This window comes from Macaca thibetana, chromosome 2, assembly GCF_024542745.1.
Source record: "Macaca thibetana thibetana isolate TM-01 chromosome 2, ASM2454274v1, whole genome shotgun sequence".
Taxonomy (NCBI): Eukaryota; Metazoa; Chordata; class Mammalia; order Primates; family Cercopithecidae; genus Macaca; species Macaca thibetana.
In genome coordinates this window covers 111,597,373-111,617,178 of record NC_065579.1, presented here as the reverse complement: position 1 = coordinate 111,617,178, position 19,806 = coordinate 111,597,373, and the positions used below count along the sequence as shown (strand labels likewise).

Sequence of the window (19,806 nt, the reverse complement as noted above, 5' to 3'; positions counted from 1 at the left end):
ATCCTGGCTAACGCAATGAAACCCCGTCTCTACTAAAAATACAAAAAATTAGCCAGGCTTGGTCGCACATGCCTGTAGTCACAGCTACTCAGGAGGCTGAGGCAAGAGAATAGCTTGAACTTGGGAGGCGAAGGTTACAGTGAGCCAAGATCGCGCCACTGCACTTCAGCCTGGACAACAGAGCAAGACTCTGTCTCAAAATAAAAAAATTTTTTTTAATTATCTTCATTTTAAGGGGAAAAGCTTATAAGTAAATGTTAAGAATGTCAGACCAGGCGTGGTGGCTCACGCCTGTAATCCCAGCACTTTGGGAGGCCCAGGCAGGTGGATCACGAGGTCAGGAGATCGAGACCATCCTGGCTAACATGGTGAAACCCCGTCTCTACTAAAAATACAAAAAATTAGCCAGGCGTGGTGGTGGGTGCCTGTAGTCCCAGCTACTCGGGAGGCTAAGGCAGGTGAATGGCGTGAACCCGGGAGGCGGAGCTTGCAGTGAGCTGAGATCGCCCACTGCATTCCAGCCTGGGCGACAGAGCGAGACTCCTTCTCAAAAAAAAAAAAAAAAAAAAAAAAAAGAGAGAATATCAATAAAAATGTATCAAAGATAAGGAAGCTGAAGCTATCAAAGGCAAGGCAGACATACTCACATTACATCCCAAAGGCAGGGAAAGAATGAAAATACCAACAACTACTGGAGATAACCGCAGCTTAAAATCTAAAAGATGACTTTGTATTTTTATTCTAAAAATAATTTATGCCTCGGCCTTAGATTTTTTTTTGAGACAGAGTCTTGCTCTGCCGCCCAGGTTGGAGGTGCAGTGGCATGATCTCGGCTCACTACAAGTTCCACCTCCTAGGTTCACGCCATTCTCCTGCCTCAGACTCCCCAGTAGCTAGGACTTCAGGTGCCCACCACCACACCCGGCTAATTTTTTGCATTTTTTAGTAGAGACGGGGTTTCACCATGTTACCCAGGATGGTCTAGATCTCCTGACCTTGTGATCCACCTGCCTTAGCCTCCCAAAGTATTGGGATTACAGGCATGAGCCACAGCGCCCGGCCTATGCTTCAGCCTTAGAAAAATGTTGTGGTTGTTGCTGTTGTTTGAGACAGGATCTCATTCTTTCTCCCAGGCTGGAGTGCAGTAACATGATCTCGGTTCACTGCAGCCTTGACCTCCCAGGCTCAAACAATCCTCCCACCTCAGCCTCCCATGTAGCTGGGACTACAGACATGTGCCACCATGTCTAGCTACTTTTTTTCTATTTTTTTTGTAGTGACAGGGTCTCACTATGTTACTCAGGCTGGTTTCAAACTGCTTGGCTCAAGCAATTCTCCTACCTCGGCCTCCCAAAGTGCTGGGATTACAGGTCAGGTGTCAGCCACTGCACATGGCCAGAAATTTTGTTTTCTTAAATCAACTTATTTCTTGGCTTCCTATTTTCAGAGGAGGAAGCTAAGTCAATATAGTATAAAGGAGGGGAAAGACACAAAATCATTATGCCAGTAAGGCCCTATTTTCAGTCTTCTACTTCCCCAGGCCTCAGAGATTTAGATTTGACAGAATCTTTTTCAAGCACTCCACTACAATTCCCTATAGTGCTATTTTAAGATGTACAAAAGAAAGCATCAGGAAATCTTGTTTGGCTAGTGCCATTCTTAAGAAAAATCTGCCACTTCGTTTTTTTTTTTTTTCTAAAAATGGGTAATTCCAATTCAAGGAGTTACATATATATGTAAAAACTTGTAGCATAATTAAATTTAAAAGCTCTTCTTAGCTCAAACAAAGCTGAAACAGATTCCCTATTTTACACTAACAATATCAACTTCAACACTGGATAATTACTGTTTGTTTAAAGTTAGTAGCTTAAAAAATAGAATCAATATGGTACCATTTCATTGAATCTATGACGGTATCCATTGTAAGATGCATCATTTTTATTTTTGTACTACTCAAACAAAACAATGCTGGCAATTAAGCTATGATTTAAGGTTTTATGTCTTGAATTTTTTACCTTATATTTATGGAAACAGACCTTCACACAGAATTTTATCATATACAGCTCTCATGTAAATATAGGAAATATAAGCATCATAAACTTATTTCTAAAACTTCATAGAGTTCGAATCTTATGAACCACTTTTCTATTTTTTTTTTTTTTTTTTTGAGTCAGAGTCTCACTCTGTCGCCTAGGCTGGAGTGCAGCAGCGCAATCTTGGCTCACTGCATGCTCCACCTCCCGGGTTCACACCATTCTCCTGCCCCAGTCTCCCATGTGGCTGGGACTACAGGCGCCTGCCACCATGCCCAGCTAATTTTTTGTATTTTTAATAGAGACTGGGTTTCATCGTGTTAGCCAGGATGGTCTCGATCTCCTGACCTCATGATCTGCCCACCTTAGCCTCACAAAGTGCTGGGATTATAGGCATGAGCCACCACGCCCGGCCCATGAACCACTTTTCAACTCAAGAGTCATCAATATCCATGTTTTCCTATACATTATCATTCTCTGTGCCATGAGGAGATAAGTATTTCTTAGAAGTACTCCATTTTTGTCCCTAATATTTTCTTCAAGCAAGTTTTGATGATGTCATTTGACATCTCACCAGGTGTCAAAGGAAGATTTTTGGACAATAACCAGGACTGATATTCCTTTCTCAAATGGTGGCAAAATTGATTTGTTAGTTGAACACTGAGAGACTACACTTGGCCAGTATGCTACTAGGAGAAACAACCAAGTATGTACATTTGCAGGCAATGTGAAATACATTACTACTGCTACCTGGCTGATAGCAATTGTTAACATACCATCAACGCTATGAGGAATCCCAATCAGAGACATTAAAATGTTGGGGGGAAAGGCACATCTCATGAGTATTTCATATTATGCAAAGAAAGAAGATCCCATTTGGGACTGGGGTTTTTCTTCACTGTTCTCTCATAGATGAATCACTAAGATACAGATCTACACATAAAATCAATTAAGTTTTTAAAGATCATTATCTGTTTTTAGTAATTAATAAGGTTTATTTTGATTTTAATTTTCAAAACAACATATAAATATGGACAAGGCATCTAGTATAAGCTTAAGATTTTCTGGCTTAATGGATGATCTTTTGCAGAACTGTGTGGTTTGGGCAAGGTAATTCCAAACATGCTTTTTCCGCCCCCTCCCCAGGTTCCAGGCATTATCCTTAAAAGATGCTCTTTGATCAGCTGGATTTTGGACTTGCAAATTCTCCCTAATTTAATACCTAGTTACTATAAATCAAAACTAAAAGAAGGATAACTATAATTCAGGATAGTCTTCCATCACTCCCAGGTTCTTTTTTTTTTTTTAGAGCCAAAGCCTTATTCTGTTACCCAGGCTGGAGTGCAGTGGTGTGACCATAGCTCACTGCAGCCACGGACTCCTGGACTCAGTCGATCCTCCTGCCCTAGCCTCCTGAATAGCTGGGACTACAGGCTCATGCCACCACGCCCAGCTAATTTTATTTTTGGTAGAGATGAGGTCTTGCTATTTTGCCCTAGGTGGTCCTGAACTCCCACCCTCAAGTGTTCACAAGCATGAGCCACTGTGCCAGGCCAAGACTCTAACTTTTTTATGTAGCAACTGGCAGGTCACTTTTGATTAGATCTAAATGATCTAAAAAACTTAAAAACTAATCAAATAAAAAACTTTTAGGGCCTGGTACAGTGGCTCACATCTATAATCCCAGCACTAAGGCCAGGAGTTTAAGACTAGCCTGGCCAATATAGTGAGACCCTGTCTTTAAAAAAAAAAAAATTATTTTTTTTAATTTATTTTTTTTTATTATTATTTTTTTAAGACAGGGTCTCGCACTGTTGCCCGGGCTGGAGTGCAATGGCGCAATTTCAGCTCACTGCAACCTCCGCCTCCCTGGTTCAAGCAATTCTCCTGCCTCAGCCTCCTGAGTAACTGGGATTATAGACGCCCACCACCACGTCCGGCTAATTTTTTGCATTTTTAGTAGAGGCGGAGTTTCACTATGTTGGCCAGGCTGGTCTCAAACTCCTGACCTTGTGATCCACCTGCCTACGCCTCCCGAAGTGCTGGGATTACAGGCGTGAGCCACCACGCCCAGTCTTCTACAAAACATTTTTAAATTAGTTGGGCTACTTAGGAGGCTGAGGCAGCAGAATCACTTGAACCTGGGGGGTGAAGACTATAGTCAGCCAAGATCATGCCACTGCACTCCAGCCTGGGCGACAAGAGCGAAACTCCATCTCCAAAAACAATAAAATAAAATAAAATAAAATAAAATTAGCTGAGCTTGGTAGCATATGCCTAGGAGTTTGAGGTTTCTGAGCTATGGCTGAGCCACTGCAATCCAACCTATGTGACAGTGAGACTCTGTCTCAAAAAAAAAAGCAAAAAACTTACCATGGGCGGCCGGGCACGGTGGCTCAAGCCTGTAATCCCAGCACTTTGGGAGGCCGAGACGGGTGGATCACGAGGTCAGGAGATCGAGACCATCCTGGCGAACACCGTGAAACCCCGTCTCTACTAAAAAATACAAAAAAAAACTAGCCGGGCGAGGTGGCGGGCGCCTGTAGTCCCAGCTACTCGGGAGGCTGAGGCAGGAGAATGGCGTAAACCTGGGAGGCGGAGCTTGCAGTGAGCTGAGATCCGGCCACTGCACTCCAGCCCGGGCTACAGAGCGAGACTCCGTCTCAAAAAAAAAAAAAAAAAAAAAAAAAAAAAAAAAAAAAAAAAAACTTACCATGGGCTTTAAAAGTCTTCATATTCTTTGCTGCTCTACTTCTTGGACCCTATTCTAAATAAAATAGTTCAAACTGAGAAGAAAATTTATGCTCCAAAGCATTAATCTCAGCCCTGTTTATAAAAGCAAGACTTTGGGAAAACTCTAAAAGTCCAGCAGTGGATGGTGGAATCAGTTAAGGAAGTGTGTGGTCTTCAAATTTTTTTATTTAGAATGTAAAAACATATGAAGACACTTAAGTTATAATGTTAAGCTAAAAGCAGGATAAAGATCATTATGCACAATATAATCTCAATTCCATTAAAACATGTAGAAGAAAAAAAAAAAAACAGTAGAATAAAGAAACCAAACTGTTAACAGGTTTTTGCTGGGTACCCAACAGGTAATTGTGTGTTATTCTTTTCTGGGCCTTCCAATTTTTCTGAAGCAAGGAACTATTATTTTTTTAAATCAGGGTCAAAAATTAAGGCACAACAGCTGAGGTTCAGAGAAGTTGAATGATTTGCCCTAAAGCAGACAGTAGTAAGTGACAGTGATGACTAAAAATCTCCTCAACCCTAGATCCAAGGCTTTCCATTCTGCCACAGATTCAACCGAAGAATCACCTGCAAATATCTACACTTCCTAAATCCCAGTTGTCCCCATTAATTTTCCCAAGTAAATTTTACCTAGTTCAAATTTATTGCCTTTAAACATTGAAGGAATATCAATGTGACTACTTCATTAAAAATTAGCTGGCACAGGCCAGGTGCTCATACCTGTAATCCCAGCACTTTGGGAGGCCAAAGTGGGCGGATCACCTGACGTCAGGAGTTCAAGACCAGCCTGGCCAACATGGCGAAACCCCGTCTCTACTAAAAATACAAAAACTAGGTGGGTGGTGGCACGCGACTGTAATCCCAGCTACTCAGGAGGCTGAGGCAGGAGAATCACTTGAACCCGGGAGGCGGAGGTTGCAGTGAGTCGAGATCATGCCATTGCACTCCAGCCTGGGCAACAAGAGCAAAACCTCGTCTCAGAAAAAAAAAAAGAAAAAGAAAAAAACTAGCTGGCACAGTGACACACGCCTGTATTCCCAGCTGCTAGGGAGGCTGAGGCAGGAGGATCACTTCAGCACAGGTGTGCCAGGACACAGTGCACTACGATAGTGTCTGTGAACAGCCATTGCTCTCCAGACTGGGAAACATAGCAAGATCCCCATTTCAACAAACAAACAAATATACTGTAAAACTGACACTAGTATGATGCATGCTTGCAAAAAAAACAAAAACAAAAACAAAAAACCACAATTCTTAAGTTGTAAACTAATCTGTGCAAAAAGCTCAAGAAATTAGATGAGTCAAGATTTTACCTCTGCCTCACAAGTCATATCTAGGGCAGTATGCAATCCATTCTGAGCTGTTTATAGTCTTTATGGGCTATTAAAAAAAAAAAAAAAAAAAAAAAAGCCAAGTAAGAGAAGAGAGGTAAGGCAACCTGTTGAATCTTACATAATAAAAAGTAAAATGACAAAGTATGCCTGACCAATTCCACAAACTTTTTCCAAATCATCTGAAACAAATACAGTTTATAACTTTATATGGAGAAATCATGAAGAAAAAAATTGAACCAGCTATACTGGCAGTCAAGATAAACTAAATGTGAGTTTCTCTCTTTGTCAGTATAGGCTAAGAGTACATTAGCAGCAGGCAACTGGTCTGTGAAGATAACTTTCAGAATAAAAAAGAACAAATCAGTTCTACAATCAGAGCCCCATTTCAACTTGGCAATTAACACTGACATAAAATCCATGGCAGAAGTGTCATCCAGGAAAAGGAGATCTAGACCTCTTCTGCTTTTCTTCTTTGGGGGCCATGTTCAGCTGTAAAGACACACGAAATGGTGCAACTGCATTTCTAAATGAGCAATAATTCAGAAATGTTTCATTCTAAATAGTGTCCAACCAGCAACACCGTCTTAAACCGTTTAAATTATCGTGTAAAAAGACTTAGAGATGAAGTTTTCCCTATGCAAGTTACAGCCCCTGCCAACATTTTTAAAAATATAGCTGATTTCATTCTTCAGTACTTAAAACATATTAAATGGTTACATTTTCCAAAACTGTCTTAAGCTAGAGCAACCACACCAGCATCATTCCGACGCACAGAACACAGGGCTTTTATTTTGATGAGTTTATTAAGGCCAAGTCTGCAGGGAGCGGCGCAGCAGTCGAGGAGCGGCGAAGGCACCGTCCATCCCTGGCCATACACAGCTCGAGTGACAGCGACCACAGTCACGGGCGGGGAAAGCGGTCTTGGGCTCCGGGACCCGTCACGGGCTTTGCCGTTAGGTCTCCACACACAACCTTACAGCCTCTCCCGAAGAAAAACAATCCATTTCCTTCCCTAGCTTGCTGAGCCTCGGAAATCATTAAATAAGACTACCGGGGTTTCTCTCCCTTCTGCATTTTCTCTGAAGAGATTCTTGGGGAGAAAATTCCAGGGTCGAGATTTACCACCTCACATTACGGCGATAAAAAACGGCGCCTTTCGTCAAATAAAAAGGAGACCCGCGAGCGTACGTGACCGCCCGGCCCACGAGCACCAGCGGCTCGGTCTCCGCCTGCGGCCCTCGGCCCAGCCGAGCAGGCCCACGCGGGCCTTGGGCGGCGGGCCCACCCTCCATAACCCGGGGCGCGGCCTGCGACGGGCGGTGACCCAGGGCGGCGGCGGCGGCGGCGGCGCCCACCTGGGCCGGGGCGGGCACCTGCGGGAGCGGCGGAGGTGCCAGACCTGGGGTCCACCCGCTGGGCTCTCCCTCGTCGCCCACCAGCGCCCGCGCCTCACCTGCGGGCTGTCCTCCAGCGTCTCCTCGATGGGCAGTTTGTCGATCCCCGGCATCGTGGCGGAGGGAGGGCGGCGGCAGGAGACGCAGCGGCCGCCCACAGCTCCCCACGCCGGCCCACCCACCGCAGCTGACCCCGGCCCGCCCTCTCCGGCTGGCGCGGCCGCCGTCCCCGCCCGCACCGCCTTCTCCAGACGCCGAGCGGCCGTGAGGGAAATCCCGCCCCCTCGGCCTCCCTGCCCCGCCTCCCGGCGCGTCCATTGGCTCCCGGGGACGCCCATCCGCTCTGCGGCGGTGGACTGGAGGTTCCCGTGCGGCGCAAGGCTCTCCCGTGAGCGCGGGCGTCGGAAGCGGTGGAGGTGGCAGTGGCTGCCCTGGGATGGCCTTCCCTGCACGCGCGTGTTTGTATTTAAATCGCAGGAGACTGTCTCTTCCTCAGCTTGCTGGCGCGAGGAGCCGGAGCCTCGAGTTAGGGCCACACGGGGGAATTTGGGGCGGGTTGACTTTTCCCGCAACATATTTTGTCAGAGACGTTGGAAAAAGCCCTACTGCTGGCGCCTTTTAGTTTCCTCAGATGATAATGTTCCCAACTCCGCTCGGAGCATCCAGTCTTAATCCCCTCCAGCAGAATGGTGCTAACTCAGATGTCTGAGATCCGCAGCTGTGTCAATAGGGCTTTCTGGCAAACTTGTGAACGTAGCCTCGAAATTATTTTTCTGGACACTTGAATATCAGTATATTCAGTTGAAAACGTGATTTTGTTGCCCGTTTAACAGTTCCTACCTGGCCTCCCAAGGTCAGTCCTTCAGGACTGACGCTGCAACTCCAGCTCCCGTGTTTCCTTTAAATCACAAAGGAAAACATCTTTTAAAAATCAGGATACACTGGTTAATTATGTTAGTAGCTAATTGGCATTTCCGTTTCATCAAAAGTTTTGGAAGCTTTAAATAGTTTTAGCCTCTAATTTTACAATAAAGTGAAGCTCAAAGTTGGGAGTTTGACCGGATGAGGGCTACAAGCCCATCCTTTCCTCCTCCCTCTTCATCTTTCCCAGCCTCTCACCCTGGCTCGTTTATGTCTCTGTATAGTTGTAGGCTTTCAACATTATACAGAGAAAATAACAAAGTAGTGTCTTCTAAACATCTAGCCATTAATTCCACCCATCCATTCCATTTTCATTCAAGAAATACCCAGAGATGCTGAGTAAAGATTATTAGCTGCTTGGTTCCACAGATACATGGGAACAAATCCAGAATAGTGGTAGCACAAATCCAAATACAGTAACAAATAGAAGTTATATATTTTAAACGAAAATAGTAGATTTTCCCATGATCTCTTGAAGGAAAGATAAAATTATATTTGTAAAGTTTTGTTGGGTAGACTTGGATTGTAGTTTTACGGAATTATTTTTAGTGTTACAATCTTTAGAAGTTCTCCCCTTAGATTGTTTATCAACTAGTCTCGCTCTCTCGAAGAGTTCTTTAGTTTTTGAGGAAGTTGATTTGGAGGCAGTTCTTACAATGAGTTAAGGGTTCCCAGTGTGTTACAGGTTCTTTTTCCTTGATATCTTGTTTCTACTCTGCCAGCAAGAACACCATGCACCCCAGCTCTAAAGAAGGAAGACTTTCAAGGTAAGTGACCTTCCTGATTGAACTGAGTTAGATTTTAAATGAAGGAGAAGAAAGGTTGTGACAACTGTTAAGAATCAGGAGTGAGAGTGAGGAGTGTAAACAATGTATAAGAAAAAAAAAAAAAAAAGGCCGGGCACTGTGGCTCACGCCTGTAATCCCAGCACTTTGGGAGGCTGTGGCAGGTGGATCACCTGAGGTCAGGAGTTCAAGACCAGCCTGCCCAACATGGCGAAACCCAGTCTCTACGAACAATACAAAAATTAGCTGGGCGTGGTGGCGTGCCTGTAGTCCCAGCTACTTGAGAGCGGCTGAGGCTGGAGACTCAATTGAAGACGGGAGGCCCAGGGGCAGTGAGCCGAGATCACGCCACTGCACTCCGGCGTGGGCGACAGAGCAGGACTCCGTCTCAAAAAAAAAAAAAAGTTACCCAATTAACTTGGCCAAACCAAATAATTCGAATGAAAAATTCTATTAGGTATTTGAATTATCTGGGTGTGGTATTGTTAAGTTAAATGATTTCCTTCTTAGTATGTTATGTACATCTAAACTGTGTTTCTGTAAAGGATTCTCAAGAGGCCATTATATTATGGCAGAATGGCAAGGAATTCTTGGTTAAAAATTGGTTAAAAAATAAAACAGGCTGGGCGCGGTGGGGCTCACGCCTGTAATCCCAGCACTTTGGGAGGCTGAAGCAGGCGGATCACGTCAAGAGATCAAGACCATCCTGGCCAATCTGGGGAAACCCCGTCTGTACCAAAAATACAAAAATTAGCTGGGCATGGTAGCGCGCGCCTGTATTCCCAGCTCTTTGGAAGGCTGAGACAGGAGAATTGCTTGAACCCGGGAGGTGGAGGTTGCAGGGAGCCAAGACTGCACACCAGCCTGGGCAACAGCGTGAGACTGCATCTCAAAAACAAAAAATAAATAAATGAAAATGAAAAAATAAAAAACAAAAACAGGTTCACATTCAATTGGATGGAGAGGTAGGTTTAGTCAAATCTAGTTTTAACCTGTTTGTACTAGAATCCAGTTTGAGCCTTCCATTTGGATTCTCTAGCTTTAGGCCACTATATACCCTGCTCATCCAAAAATATAGTTGTATTTCCTATGTTAAAACATCTCCAAAGCTGCAGAATTCATAGTCATTTTTGATAACCAGTTTAATCAGCCTAAGTTTTGTGCAGTTAACTAAACTCAGTTCATTTTAAGCCAGTTTTCTTTTATACTGGAAATGAGGCTTGTTCAGAGAATGCCTTAAGGGTTACTGGAGACTCATCTGTGGGTAGTAGAGTAAAAACTTTGGGCAACTGGTTAATTTTATGGAAGGCAAGTCAGGATTAAACAACATCCACCAAAGATTTCTTTGAGACATTTCACATCTATCCCTTGAGACATTTCACACGTATAATTTACAACAAAAGGACATACAGTCTTGTAAATAGAGTTGTTAATTATTAGTCTCCTAAAATTATATTTGGTCTTATAATTAGGTTTTTACATGATACTCCTTGAAGTTCTCATCTGTGATCTGTAATAGGAAAGAATCCAATAACCCAAGTGATGCTGGGTCTTTACTTTTAAAAATTATCCCTTTAGGTCAGTGGTTTCCAAACTTCATGCACACATAAAAATCATCTGGGAAGGTTGTTAGAATACAGATTCCTGAGAGAGTTGGGACATCCGGCTTCGGAGCAGGAATCTTCATCGGGCCAGCGACTAAAAAGAGAATTAAATATGGGTGATGTTGAGAAAGGCAAGATTTTTATTATGAAGTGTTCCCAGTGCCACACCATTTAAAAGGGAGGCAAGCACAAGACTGGGCCAAATCTCCATGGTCTCTTCGGGCGGAAGACAGGTGAGGCCCCTGGATACTCTTACACAGCCACCAATAAGAACAAAGGCATCACCTGGGGAGAGGATACACTGATGGAGTATTTGGAGAATCCCAAGAAGTACATCCCTGGAACAAAAATGATCTTTGTCGGCATTAAGAAGAAGGAAGAAAGGGCAGACTTGATAGCTTATCTCAAAAAAGCTACTAATGAGTAATAGGCCACATTTTATTTATTACAAAACAAATGTCTGACTTTTTTATGTGTACCATGCTTTAATAGATCTCATACACCAGAATTCAGATCATGAGTGACTGACAGAATATTTTGTTGGGCAGTCCTGATTTAAAACTAAGACTGGCTTGTGGTTAAATGAATATGTTCAGTTTTTGAATTTTAATAGTAATTCCAATTCGGTAAATGCTATCACTGTTTACCCCTTCTAAAGATATGATTAGACTTCGTTAGTAATGTTCAACTTTTCACAAAGATGGTGAGTGCCATCTTAAAACTTACTGGAGATTGGTTTTATATTTAGATTTATATAACTGGTTTGTGAATGTATTTAAATACTGAGGAAATTCCTTCACTGTCTCAGAACCAAGCAAGATTCACCTGTGTTTTGTGTTCATTTGCCTCTTAAAGGCAAGGGTTGAAGATAAATAAGGTAGCAATGTCTAGAGTTTTGGCCTTAACTATGCCAATTTAATTATAATTCCCTGTATTTAAAATTGTTCCTTTTACTTACTGAAAGGCATTTTAGTGTGGTTTATGTGTAATATTAAAGATGATTCAACACTTCTCACATCTTACAGATCTATAAGGTCACATGCTTTTAAAATAGTAGCAAGTTAAACTTCACTCTTGAATTCTTTACAATCTAAGTCAAACTAAGTTATAATTTAGGACTGTCTTTAAACAGCCATTCAGAAACTTATAAAACTATAGAACTGTGTATTTGTGATTGAGAATGGTGCTTTTGCCAACTTAAAGGGATTAAAGTAGTGGAGATATACACAAATTTTAAAAATATGTGTGACCACAAGACTAAAGATAATTAAAAAGAAAACCACACACACACACACACACACACACACACACACACACACACACACACACACACACACACAAAGAATACAGATTCCTGAGCCCTACTGGAAGATTTTGGTGTAGTAGGTCAGAGTCAGGGCTGGGAATCTCTCCAGTTAAGTCTGAAGCGGGTAATCCACAAACCACATGAGGAAAAACTCTATCCAAGATGGAGAATGATCATTTCCCTTTCCTAGATCACTTTGTATTTAAAATTTTTTTTAAAAGAGTTAGGTGGGCACAGTAGCTCATGCATGTAATCCTAGTACTTTGGGAGGTCAAGGTGGGAGGATTGTTTAAGCTCTGGAGTTTGAGACTAGCCTGGGCAACACAGAGACACCATCTCTACAAAAAAAAAAAAAAAAAAAACTGAAATTAAATTAAAATTTTAAAAAATAGGCTGAGCACAGTGGCTTATGCCTGTAATCCCAGCACTTTGGGAGGCCGAGGCAGGTGGACCACCTGAAGTCAGGAGTGTGAGACCAGGCTGGCCAACATAGTGAAACCCCGTCTCTACAAAAATTAGCCAGATGTGGTGGCAGGTTCCTGTAATCCCAGCTACTTGGGAGGCTGAAGCAGGAGAATCGCTTGAACCTGGGAGGCAGAGGTTGCAGTGAGCTGAGATCACACCACTGCACTCCAACCTGGGTGACAGCGAGACTCAGTCTAAAGAAAAAAAAAAATTAACAAAAAATAAAGAGTTAAGCAAACATTTAGAAAAGGAATCCTAGGTTCCAGGTGAGGATAGTGAGAGGGACATCATTTCCAGGCTAACAAGCCTGGAAACCACCTACTCACAGATATCCTCTGAAAGACTCCATCAATTTAAAATTCTGGGAAATCCATACTCCTTTTAAAGAGTGTAATGTATAATGCAAAAAATTCTGGTTGTTACTAGTAAATCACTCCTTAGTAGGACTAACTTTAACAGATAATTCAATTATTTTCTTAATACCAGCTGAGATAAAGCAGATTCAGGAAATAGCAGATTTCAAGAAAATTTGGGAACTTGAGTCATTTAATCTATTTTAAAACATTAGCACCAGTAGCAGAGTAGGGGGAAGCTTTGGACAATTGGAGGGTAGAACAAAAAGTTCTGAGGAATGGGTTGCAAAAAGAGGTGGGAGGGCAGTAAGGACCAACTGGTTCTTCATTATGCCACTGCAAACTAGCTTCTGCCTTTGACCTTGACCTTGATGTCACTTTTACTCATTGCCACAGCATCCTTAGAATGGGGGACAATTCTGCAGCTTCAACTTTCTTGACTGTAAAAAGAAAAAACAAAATTCTAGGAAAATTGTATATGCTTTTGTTTATCTATGGTTGTCTTGATTCCTTTTTAGAAGAACACTTTAATTAATTTGTTTGACCAGGCCAAGAACTTTAACACAAAATAGCATCATTCCCCTTCTGTGGGGAGGTAGATGAGAACATGGTTATGATCTCATGGGCTTGGCCTGTGATTTAAATTCTGGCTCCACTGTTTAGTAGCTCTGTGACTGAAGTCAAGTTATTTAACTTCTCTGTTTCTCCATTCTGTCATCTGAAAAGTGGAGCTTCATACTAGAGGACCTACATTAATAGGGTTGTTAAGATGATTAATGAACTTTTACAGTAGCTCCTAGCACAATAAGTATTCAGTAAATATGAACTAATTATCTCTTTCATTATCAACTATTAAATATTAAAACATTTTACTGCTTTTAAGGAAGCTTTTTTGGTCTCTATCATATTTTTTAAAAAACCAATATTTTTTAAATCAGAAGATTGGGCTTATTACCTTAGAGAATTCTGATGCTATTTTAAATAACATTAGTTACCCTTGCTAATGTTTTATCACTTTGATTTGGGGGCTTTTGAGGCCAAAACCAAAATTTCAAAATAAATAAATATGTACTTTGAAATTCTGGAGGAAAAGTGTACCAAAACAATTACCAAAAGAGCCAAGGTTATTGCCATTTTGAGGTTTTTGAGAGTTTTTTTGTTGTTTTTCTTTTTTTTCCTTTTTTTTTTTTTTTTTTTGGCGGGTGGTGAGTGGGTAGAGGTGCCCCAAAGTTAAAAGAAGACTTTCATGATGCTTTCCCCACATGGGAATTCTGGAAGGAACAGTCAAATCATTGGGGACAAAATTGCTCATAGGCTGGGGGCAGTGGCTCACACCTGTAATCCCAAAATTTTGGGAGGCTGAGGTGGGAGGATCGCTTGAGCCCAGGAATTTGAGACTAACCTGGGCAACATAGTGAGACTGTCTCTACAAAAAATTTTAAAATTAGCCAGGTGTGGTGGCACATGCCTGTAGTCCCAGCTACTCGGGAGGCTGAGGTGGGAGGATTGCTTGAGCCCAGGAGGTCAAAGCTGCAGTGAGCCATGATCTTGCCACTGCACTCCAGCCTGAGTGACAGCGAGACCCTGTCTCAAAAAAAAAAAAAAAAAAAAAAGCTTTTAGGGAAATTAATATGTCCTGTGCCTGTTTAATCATTGAAAACATTTTAATATTTTCAGAGCCATCGAGGGCAGTGAAAAACAAAGTAGCAGAATTGATTATACCAGTACTATTTATCCCATGGCTAATGCAAATAAGACCCTCAGGGTTAATTCACACATGCTTCCAAGAACACTAGATGGCGCCAATTATTTAGGATTCAGACTACCTCGGGGAACAGCTGTCTTCATTCAACAAATATTTATTAAATAATGAACAAAACAATAAAACTCTCTGTCATTGTGGTGCTACAGGTTAGTAGATACGGTGGGGAGAAAGACAATAAAAAATAAACATAGTAGTCTTAGAAGTATAGCATATTGGCCGGGCGCAGTGGCTCATGTCTGTAATCCCAGCACTTTGGGAGGCCGAGGTTGGTGGATCACGAGGTCAGGAGTTCGAGACCAGCCTTGCCAATATGGTGAAACCCCATCTCCACTAAAAATACAAAAATTAGCTGGGCATGGTGGCACACGACTATAGTCCTAGCTGCTTGGGAAGCTGAAGCAGGAAAATTGCTAGAACGTGGGAGACAGAATTTGTTGTGCCACTGCACTCCAGCCTGGGTGAAAGAATGAGACTTCATCTCAAAATAAATAGATAGATAAATACGAAGTATAGCATATTACAGCTACAAGCCTGTAGTGAGCTATGATTGCACCCCTGTACTCCAGCCTGGGCAAACCTTATCTTATATAGTAAAATAAAGAATAGTAAGTTAGAATGTCATAAGTGCTATAGAAAGTAGAGTAGCGAAGGCCAGGCACAGCAGCTCATGCTTGTAATCCCAGCACTTTGGGAGGCTGAGGTGGGAGGATGGCTTGAGCCCAGGAATTCAAGACCAGCGTGAGCAACATGACAAGAACCCATCTTTACAAAAAAATTTTTTAATTGGCTGGGTATGGTGGTGTGTACCAATAGTCCCAGCTACTTGGGAGGCTGAGGGGGGAGGATCACTTGAGCTGGAGAGTTGGAGGCTGCATTGAGCCATGGAGTAGAGGCTGCACTCCAGCATGGGTGACAGAGCAAGGCCTTGTCTCAAAAAAAAAAAAAAAAAAAAAAAAAAAAGGAGTAGAGAAAACAGCCGGGGCAGCTGCAATTTTAAATAGGTTCTTCAGAATAAGCTTCATTAAGAAAGTAACACATGAACAAAACCTTGGAGTGGCTGGAATGAGCCCTGGGGATGTCTAGGGAGCAAACATTCCAGAAAGAGAGACCACCAGGGCAGAAGCCGTCACCCCTAAGGTAAGAGTGCCCTGGCCTAGTTCAAGAATTGCACAGAGCCCAAGATGACAGGAGAAGAGCAAGCCAGTGGAAAGCCTGAGGAGTAAAGGAAGGGAGAGGAGGCCACGTCAGGCAAAGCCTTATGCCCTCTATGAGGACTTTGGCTCTTACCCTAATTTTGGGCAAAAACACCTTTAATAAAGGCAGCGATTTGAAACAAATGTTGGGGAAACTGGAGAATTGGTGGTATACTAAATAATAAAATATGGGTGGCCAGATGCGGTGGTTCTTGCCTGTAATCCCAGCACTTTGGAAGGCCGAGGTGGGTGGATCATTTGAAGTCAGGAGTTCAAGACTAGCATGGCCAATATGATGAAACCCTGTCTCCACTAAAAATACAAAAATTAGATGGGCAGTGGTGGTGGGCGCCTGTAATCCCAGCTACTCAGGAGGCTGAGGCAGGAGAATCGCTTGAGCCTGGGAGGCAGAGGTTGCGGTGAGCCAAGATCATACCACTGCACTCTATCCTGGGCGACAGAGTGAGACTCTGTGTCAGAACAAAATAAATAAATAAATAAACAAATAAATAAATAAATGGCAAATTAACTTTGTCTTAAGTAAACTCAATCATTTACGAGATCCTTTGATTTAAAGGGAAAAAGACTACATTAGTGATTTAGCTTAATCACATTCATTATAGACAGGACCAAAAGCAATGTCTTAAGACAATGGTTTTGTTTGTTTTTTTTTTTTTTGAGATGGAGTCTCGCTCTGTCGGCCAGGCTGGAGTGCAGTGGCCAGATCTCAGCTCACTGCAAGCTCCACCTCCCGGGTTTACGCCATTCTCCTGCCTCAGCAGCCTCCCGAGTAGCTGGGACTACAGGCGCCCGCCACCTCGCCTGGCTAGTTTTTTGTATTTTTTAGTAGAGACGGGGTTTCCCCATATTAGCCAGGATGGTCTCGATCTCCTGACCTCGTGATCCGCCCGTCTCGGCCTCCCAAAGTGCTGGGATTACAGGCTTGAGCCACCGTGCCCGGCCAAGACAATGTTTTTAAAAAGTCATAAAATATGACTTCATGCTCTACTGCAGGGCTACAGTAACCAAAACAGCATGGTATTGGTATAAAAATAGGTACATAGACCAATGGAACAGAGTAGAGAGCCCAGAAATAAGGCTGCACACCTACGACCATCTGATCTCCAACAAAGCTGACAAAAACAAGCAATAGGGAAAGGACTCCCTATTTAATAAATGGTGCTGGGCTATCTGACAAGCCATATGTCGAAGACTGAAACTGAACGCCTTTTTTACACCATATACAAAAATCAATTAAAGATGGATTGAAGATTTAAATGTAAAACCCCAAATTACAAAAACCCTGGAAGAAAACCTAGGCATACCATTCTGGACATAGGATCAGGCAAAGATTTCATGATGAAAATGCCAAAAGCAATTGCAACAAAAGCAAAAATTACGAATGGGATCTCACTAAACTTAAGAGCTTCTGCACAGCAAAATAAACTATCAACAGAGTAAACAGACAACCTACAGAATGGGAGAAAATTTTTGGAAACTGCATCTGACAAAGGTCTAATATTCAGCATCTATAAGAAACTTAAACAAATTTACAAGGAAAAAACCCTATTAAAAAGTGGGCAAAGGAGGCCAGGCACTGTGGCTCACACCTGTAATCCCACCACTTTGGGAGGCCGAGGCAGGTGGATCACGAGGTCAGGAGATCAAGACCATCCTGGCTAACACGGTGAAACCCTGTCTGTACTAAAAATACAAAAAATTAGCTGGGCATGGTGGCGGGCGCCTGTAGTCCCAGCTACTCGGGAGGCTGAGGCAGGAGAATGGCATGAACCCGGGAGGCGGAGCTTGCAGTGAGCCAAGACCGTGACACTGCACTCCAGCCTGTGTGACAGAGTGAGAGTCCTTCACAAAAAAAAAAAGTGGGTAAAGGACATGAACAGACACTTTTCAGAAGAAGTCATGCATGTGGCCTACAAGCATAAGAAAAATAGCCCAATATCATTGATCATTAGAGAAAAATGCAAATAAAAACCACAATGAGATACCATCTGTAGGGAACTGTAAGCCATCATCATTAGAAAAGTAATGCAGGAACAGAAAACCAAATACCACATGTTCTCACTTACAAATTGGAGCTAAATGATGAGAATACATAGACACAAAGAGGGGAACAACAGTCAGAATGGCTACTATTAAAAAGTAAAAAGATAACACATGCTGTGAGTTTGCAGAGAAAAGGGAACACTTATACACTATTGGTGGGAGAGTAAATTAGTTCAGCCATTGTGGAAAGCAGTGTGATAATTCCTCCAAGAGCTAAAAACAGAACTACCATTCAACTCAGCAATCATATTACTGGGTACAAACCCAACGGAGTATAAATCATTCTACCATAAAGATACATGCTTGTGAATGGTCACTGCAGCACTATTCACAATAGCAAAGACATGGAATCAACCTAAGTGCCCATCAATGGTAGACTGGATAAAGAAAATTTGGTACATGTACACCATGGAATACTATGCAGCCATAAAAAAGAGAGTAAGACTGGCTGGGCATGGTGGCTCACGTCTGTAATCCCAGCATTTTGGGAGGCTGAGGCAGGCAGATCACCTGAGGTCAGGAGTTCAAGACCAGCCTGGCCAACATGGCAAAACCAGTCTCAACTAAAAATACAAAAATTAACTGGGCATGATGGCGGGTGCCTGTCATCCCAGATACTTGGGAGGTTGAGGCAGGACAATCACTTGAACCCAGGAAGTAGAGGTTGCAGTGAGCTGAGATCATGCTACTGCACTCCAGCCTGGGCAAAAGAGTGAGACTCCATCTCAAAAAAAAAAAAAAAAAGAGAGAGAATGAGATCATGTCTTTTCCAAACATGGATAGAGCTGTAGGCCATCATCATTAGCAAACTAATGCAGGAACAGAAAACCAAATACCACATGTTCTCACTTAAAAATGGGAGCTAAATGATGAGAATACGTAGACACAAAGAGGCAACAACAGACACTGGGGCCTGCTTGAGGGTGAAGGTTGGAAAGAGGAAGAGGATCAGAAAAAAATAACTATTGGATACTAGGCTTAGTACCTGGGAGATGAAATGATCTGTACAAGAAACCTCCATGACACAGGTTTAACTATGTAACAAACCTACATGTGTATCCCTGAACCAAAAATAAATGCTAAAAAATAAATACAAATGGGTTTATAGTTTTTCCTCTTCCCCTTCTGAATACTAATGCAGCCTTAAAGCCATTAGGTGCAGTCAGGTAAAGTAGGAGTAGATGCAAAGTGGAGAAGTCACGGGGGCCCAGAACGGGGTGTTGGAGTCCAGGCTGTGTGAGGAGGACATCCCCACAGAGGAGTGGCCTGGTGTGAGGTTTCAGAGCCTGTGCAAGGTGAGGAGTCATCTGTGGAGGGGGTTGTCAGAGCACAAGGATGGTAAAGAGGGTGTTTGGTGGCAGGATGTTGAAACAAAAGTGGGGTGAAGAGGGCACCTGCATGAGAGTGCAGTTTGGAGCCCAAGCATGATGAGGAGGGCTTTTGCATGAGGTGGGAGTTTGGTGCAGGATTTCAGAACCCAAGGGGTGAGGGAAGTACCCATAAAGGAGGGAAGCCTGGTGCAGGGTCTCAGAGCCCTATACCTCAGAGCAAGGTGAAAACAGAGCCCAAATAAGAAGAGAAGGGCTTTTTAGGAAAGCACCTAGCACTAGCACAGGGGATTGGTCCTCAAATTAGGTAAGGAAGCCATCTCTGTGAGTAAGAGGTGATGGCAATGAAAGTTTGGTTATATACATGGGACAGATCAAGTAAGTAAATATATTGAAGATAATGGAAGCCATGTTTCTCACTGTCAAAGGGATTACAAATATGGAAAGGGAGAAAATTGGAAAGGGTTCCTCTGGTGCTGGATTGGAATTACAGTATCCATGTTAACTCAC

At 42.8% G+C, this 19,806-nt stretch overlaps 2 protein-coding genes and 1 pseudogene across 4 annotated transcripts in view; 1 reads left to right on the top strand and 2 right to left on the bottom strand.

Moving 5' to 3' along the window:
• The window catches only part of APPL1 (adaptor protein, phosphotyrosine interacting with PH domain and leucine zipper 1), a 47,348-nt gene extending 39,581 nt beyond the window's left edge, over positions 1–7,767 (bottom strand). The window contains exon 1 of one of the 2 annotated variants that reach the window (XM_050781156.1): positions 7,572–7,767. In XM_050781156.1, the coding sequence (XP_050637113.1) occupies positions 7,572–7,625 (54 nt within the window). In that variant the 5' untranslated portion in view covers positions 7,626–7,767. Of the gene's footprint in view, positions 1–6,097; positions 6,131–7,571 lie in introns of those variants that run through there. The other variant, XM_050781158.1, reaches the window with a different exon arrangement.
• PDE12 (phosphodiesterase 12) overlaps positions 1–19,806 on the bottom strand; it is a 508,182-nt gene that overhangs the window by 320,501 nt on the left and 167,875 nt on the right. The gene's annotated exons all lie outside the window — the stretch shown is intronic.
• On the top strand, positions 10,814–12,106 carry LOC126948812 (cytochrome c-like; annotated as a pseudogene). The gene has a single exon (XR_007723527.1). The product of XR_007723527.1 is annotated as a cytochrome c-like (transcript).